Raw genomic sequence first — 6000 nt, forward strand, 5'->3', positions numbered from 1 at the left:
TCGAGCATTGGTGAAAGACAAATGTGTGTGTGCGCGCACTCACAGACTTCCACACAGTTTCCATCTATTAAATTCACTCAAACATTGGTTGGCCCAGAGCTACTGTAGAATACACTTGTACAAGGTGCAAGTGGCACTGAATCTGAAACAATGTGTTTGCAAAGTGATCTTCTTAACCATCCACCCACCCATGCTTGCACAGATTGAAATGTTTTTGTGAGGTTTTACAGGAGCTCTGGTTTAATATCCTCTATTGCTCTCCGTCTTCCATCCTTCTTGTGTAGTATCACTTATTACCTCTTCCTTCCTGACCCACTCCTATCTTCCTTTACCTTCCTCCCCAAACTAGAATGCACCATTGACCATGCCTCCACCTGTGCTCACCAGTTACCACATTCACCACTATCCCTATCTCTAACCATCCTTCACTTTCCTTTCACACTCTTATGAATTTACCCATCCACCCATACATGATCTTCTCACCCTATTCTCTCTTATATTGAATGTCTTTTACATGAAGGATATGTCCTGTCACCTCATCTCGACCATTGTTTCACCCTTTCCAGATGGGGTTTGCAATGTATTTCGTCTCCAGCAAAACACCCGTTTCTGTCCCTCTTTTAAACTTTAGCCTTCCAACACCTTGCATAAAGCTACCTCCATCATAACTGCACTCCACTCTGTTAAGAGGTTCTTGTTTTGCAAGTTACCAGTGCTTGTGCCATGGATAAAAATACCCAGCACATTCCGCAAATGATTGTCCTTAGGAAAGACATTTAGCTGTAGAAATAATGGCAAAGCAGATATTGGAATTCGAGGCAGTCTTCTGGCTCATTGGATCCCATCAAACCAGCCAACTCATGCCAGCATGAAAGACAGAACAGATGTTAAATGACGTTGATAAGGATGTTGTAGGCATGACTTTGTGGTTAACAAGTTCATTTTGCAACCACATTCTTTTGGCTTTAGTCCCACAGTGTGTGACCCCTGGGCATGTGTCTTATATAGCACTGAGCTGACTAATGCCTTGTAAGTTGATTTGGTGGTAAGAAGTCTGTTGTATATGTGTGTATGCATGTGTGTGAGAGTATGCAAGAGAATATGCATGAATATTAATCTCTCACAGCTTCACTTGTCATCATCTGAGTGAAATGGAGACTTGATGATATTCCATCTTCATATAATGACCAATTACTTTGTGCTTCCAAGGTCCTGTTGAATTATATAACGAAAATCCTTTGCTTGAAAGTCATATCAACATTGGTAACAGGAAGAATATCTGGCTATAAATCCTGTGTCAAATAAGTTACCTGTCCAACCCATGTTAGCATGGAAAACTGAACATTAAATGAATAAACAAACCTGTTTCTTTTCTGTTTCATCTCTGACTTGATCTATCAATGTTTCCATTTCATACAGAAATAGTGTTATTGTTTAGATTAATTATCAGTGTATGTCTTATAATTGAAATATTGAATGTTTGAATTTTTAAAAAATAAAAGCCTAAACTTAGTTATGTCAATTTTCCAAACAGATGTCTTTATTTAAAATAACAAATTCATTTAATTCAGATGTTTTTTATTATTTTTATTTTTTATACATTACAGATTCCAAAAACAAAGACCGATCCTTCACAGAGGTGACAACCAGCCAAACATTCTGGTTTCTCATTTTACTCTTTATAACTGCATTCTTTTTAATTTTGGCTTTAGGTATGATTTTTACCATTATTATTGTATTCATTTATATTTGTATCTGTTTTACCTCCATCTGTTGGTAATTGTGAAAGGGTGTGGAATAGTGATTAGGATATTGGGTTCATGATCATAAGGTTGTAGGTTCAATTCCCGAGCAAGGCACTGTATTGTGTTCTTGAGCAAGGCACTGCATTTCCTGTGAAATATGTATTAGCTGCAGCTTGTAATGCTTCTCTCACCTTCCACCAGCGATCACATTCTCAGTGGTTCACTGGAATGAGTAAGTGAGGACCAAGAGGGTGAGAATGTATACTCATGTGTACAGAGACAACTAAAACAATTACCAAAAGTGTTCCCAGGTCATGCTCATTGTGAGTGATGACCATTGGTAGAGGGGTTATAGATAACTGTTCTGGATGTCTCAAGAGATTTCTAAATAATATCTAACATAGACACAAGGCCACAAATGTCTGGGGAGAGGATGTGTAATTGATTAAATTAACTCTATTACATTACTTGGACTTATTTTATCGACTCCCAAGGAAAAAGGCAGAATTGTGTAAGTCCAGGAAGATTTGAACTTGAAACATAAAAAAAGAAGAAACTAAACGTCATGTGATATTTTGTTTACTGCTTTATCAGTTCTGTCATGGAGGCCCAGTGGTTAGGGCAGCGGACTCGCGGTCATAGGATCGCGGTTTCGATTCCCAGACCGGGCGTTGTGAGTGTTTATTGAGCGAAAACACCTAAAGCTCCACGAGGCTCTGGCAGGGGATGGTGGCGAACCCTGCTGTACTCTTTCACCACAACTTTCTCTCACTCTTACTTCCTGTGTCTGTTGTGCCTGTAATTCAAAGGGTCAGCCTTGTCACACTGTGTCACGCTGAATATCCGCGAGAACTACGTTAAGGGTACACGTGTCTGTGGAGTGCTCAGCCACTTGCACGTTAATTTCACGAGCAGGCTGTTCTGTTGATCGGATCAACCTGAACCCTTGACGTCGTAAGCGACGGAGTGTCAACAACAACAACAGTTCTGTCATAAAGATAATGAGGTTGTAGAAGCAGATTGTATTAGAGATAGAAAAATTCACGATGACTAGAGTCCTTAATCTGCTGTCTTTTGTTTATATTCTCAGCTGCAAGTTCAACATTTCCTTTCTGAATGCATGGTTGTGTGGTTAGGAAGCTTGCCTCTCGTTCTTCTATGCTTGGGTTCAGTTTTACTGTGTGACACTTTGGGCAAGTGTCCTCTACTATAGCTCTGAGTCTACCAAAGCCTAATGAGTAGATTTGGTAGCTGGAAACTGAAAGCAGCCCATATTTTACGTGCGTGTGTTTATTAATAATTAACAGAAGTTACAGAGTAACTCAAGGGCCAAGAGTTTCATGTGTTGGAACTTATGAGTCATAAATTTATATACCAGTGATAATGAGCTTTCCTTGGATTGTTCTAGAACAAATTACATATATGTATATAAAGGCCTTTTTCCAGTTTCTGTCTACCAAATCTACTCACGCGGCTTTGGTCAACCTAGGGCTGTAGTAGCAGACACTTGGCCAAGATGCTACACAGTAGAATAGAACTGAATCTGAAACAATGTGGTGGGGAAGAGAGCATCTTAACTGCACAGCCATGTGAAATTTGTCTGTTTGAAACTATTCTTGAGATGATGACTATAATGTAATGTTCTTTTATATCTTCAGCCTACCAAATACGGTATGGAGCACAGAGAGTCAGTGACAGGCATGATGTTTTCCTTCAGCACCAATACAAGAACAGTTCTCCGCATACACCCGTTTTAACACCCAAAGAAGTGCAAAGAAATCGTTATCCGGAAGAGACTCCCCAAAGCATTAGAAATACAAGTCACCTGTTTCATAGGTCTTTCAATTCTTCAGGTAAGTTCTATTGTGTCTGAAATGTGGTGAAATAGTAATTATTTGAATCATGTATAAACTAGAAGGAAGGGATTTTGTTATGGTGTCATCTTTGAATTGCATTGAATGACTGGTATGAGATATTTTGGCACAGTTGTTTTGGTGCCATTTATTTGGTATCATTAATTCAACACTGGCTTATTTGATGTTACATGTTTTAATATTTCTCTCCCTCCAAAGGTGGTGAGTTGGCAGAATTGTTACTGCAGCAAGCTGGCAGAATTGTTAGCGCGCTGGGCGAAATGCTTAGCAGTATTTTGTCTGCTATTACGTTCTGAGTTCAAATTCCTCCGAGGTCAACTTTGCCTTTCATCCTTCCGGGGTCGATAAATTAAGTACCAGTTACGCACTGGGGTCGATGTAATCGACTTAATCCCTTTGTCTGTCCTTGTTTGTCCCCTCTTTGTTTAGCCCCGTGTGGGCAATAAAGAAATAAAAATTGTTACTGTGTTGGAAAAATTGCTTAGTGGTATTTCCTCCAACTTAACATCCTGAATTCAAATTCTGCAGAGGTTGACTTTGCCTGTCATCCTTTTGAGGTTGATAAAATAAGTACCAGTTAAATACTGGGGTCGATGTAATCGACTTACCCCATCCCCTGAAATTGCTGGCCTCATGCCAAAATTTGAAACTAGTATTTCTCTCCCTCCCTTTTTCTTCCTTATTTCCTTTCTCTCTTTCTCTCCCTTTCATTCTGCTTATGTGTGCAAGCATTTTTCTCTTTGTGTTTTAATGTGGCACCAGCATGAGTATCAATTCTGCTGTGGCGAATGGGTCTTGAGTATAGCAAGGCCCCAAATATCTCAATCCTTAGTCATCTCCTTTGTAAGGCTCAGTGCCTTGAGATCGGCCTTCAATACTTTGTCCTATATCTGCCTGCATCTCCCTCTTCCAGTGGATGGAACTTGTGTACACACACACATACACACATGAGGTAATTTGTTCAGTTTCGATCTACCAAATTCACTCACAAAGTATTGGTAGACCCACGTCTATTGTGGAAGACTCTTGCCGATGGTGGAATGCAATGGAACTGAACCAAAGTCCACATAATTGTGAAACTTATTTTGTAGCCATATTACATATATATATTTGTGTGCATACACACATATGCATATCTGAGTTTATCACATCAACAAATTATTAATTTGGTGGCATTATATCTATTTCCTTTCTGATTTCAGGCAGCCCTTATCACTTCCAGCAGCCTCGTTCAAGACAAAATGTGTTTCATCCCACTCTTTGGTCTGTGGAAAATTAAGCTGTAAGAACCATCCATGAGTGTTCAAGACTTTGTCTCAGTGAAACAAATACAAATACTTCCCTCTCTCTCTTTCTTTCTCTTTCTCTCTCTCTCTTTCTCTCTCCATTCAATGAACCACTCATCTAGTTATCATCATCATTGTCATCATCTGGACTGTCTTATCATCCATTTTACATTTATCCATTGCTGCCTGTTCTCACCATCCACTGCTGTCGTTCAGAACAACATGAAGAGATGGCTTCTCTCTTATTTATTTATTCATTTTACTATTTTTTTGTACTCTTCATCACTGTATTTTTATCATTTTATTATTTTTTTTTTCTTTCATTCTCAAGGATTCTTCACTACAAAAAGCAAAGCAAAACATTTTCAGATATTAAAATGACAAATCTTCATCAAAATTACTAAGAACAAATGTTTTTTTTTTTTGTTGAAAAATTATTTTTGCCTTTTTTTTTTTAACCTAAATTTTTGTCCATTGGAGAAAAAAAAAATCCCAAACATTTTTATAACTTTCAGACCAGTTTTTTTTACTTTTCTTAAATTTCATTTTTTACTTTTCTTAATTTCATTTTTAAAATTTTACAAACTGAACTTTCATATCCTTCCTCTTTATAAACTGTTAAGCTTTGAATTAATTTAATCTCATTTTTTCATTTTTTTTTTTTAAGAAAGAATATTTTAGTTGTCAACCCTTAGAGCAAAACTGTGTTCAATTTTAAACTGTGATAGGAATGTAAAGATATTATTTTCTATTTTTTGTAAAAAAAGCATGTAGTTTTATCAAGTTCAAATCCTGCCTAGGTCAACTTTTAGTTTCATTTTCTCAGGGGTTGATGAAATAAGTACCAGGCAAATGCTGGGGTTTGATGGCAGAGTCATAGAGTATCTGACAAGATACCTTGAGGTATTTAGTTATGACTCTTGGCATTCTGTGTTCAAATCTTACTGTGGTTAATTTTTTTTCTCTCATTCTTATGGGGTTGATAACAAAGTACAAGCCAAATATTTCAGTTGATTTGATCAACTACTCCCTGTCTCCAGAATGTTTTGCCCTATATCTATGTTAGAAATCATCATCATCATTATTATTATTATT

At 37.6% G+C, this 6000-nt stretch overlaps 1 protein-coding gene across 2 annotated transcripts in view; it reads left to right on the plus strand.

The window, feature by feature from the left end:
- Positions 1 to 5316, plus strand: part of LOC106869274 (nuclear pore membrane glycoprotein 210) — a 115338-nt gene extending 110022 nt beyond the window's left edge. For both annotated transcript variants that reach the window (XM_052968387.2, XM_052968386.2), the window contains 3 exons: positions 1608 to 1712; positions 3404 to 3598; positions 4822 to 5316. In XM_052968387.2, coding sequence (XP_052824347.1) covers positions 1608 to 1712; positions 3404 to 3598; positions 4822 to 4898 — 377 coding nt within the window. In that variant the 3' untranslated portion in view covers positions 4899 to 5316. The remainder of the gene's footprint in view (positions 1 to 1607; positions 1713 to 3403; positions 3599 to 4821) is intronic.
- The last annotated feature ends 684 nt before the right edge of the window (positions 5317 to 6000 follow it).

Source organism: Octopus bimaculoides, chromosome 5 (genome assembly GCF_046866305.1).
Source record: "Octopus bimaculoides isolate indiv1 chromosome 5, ASM4686630v1, whole genome shotgun sequence".
Lineage (NCBI taxonomy): Eukaryota > Metazoa > Mollusca > Cephalopoda > Octopoda > Octopodidae > Octopus > Octopus bimaculoides.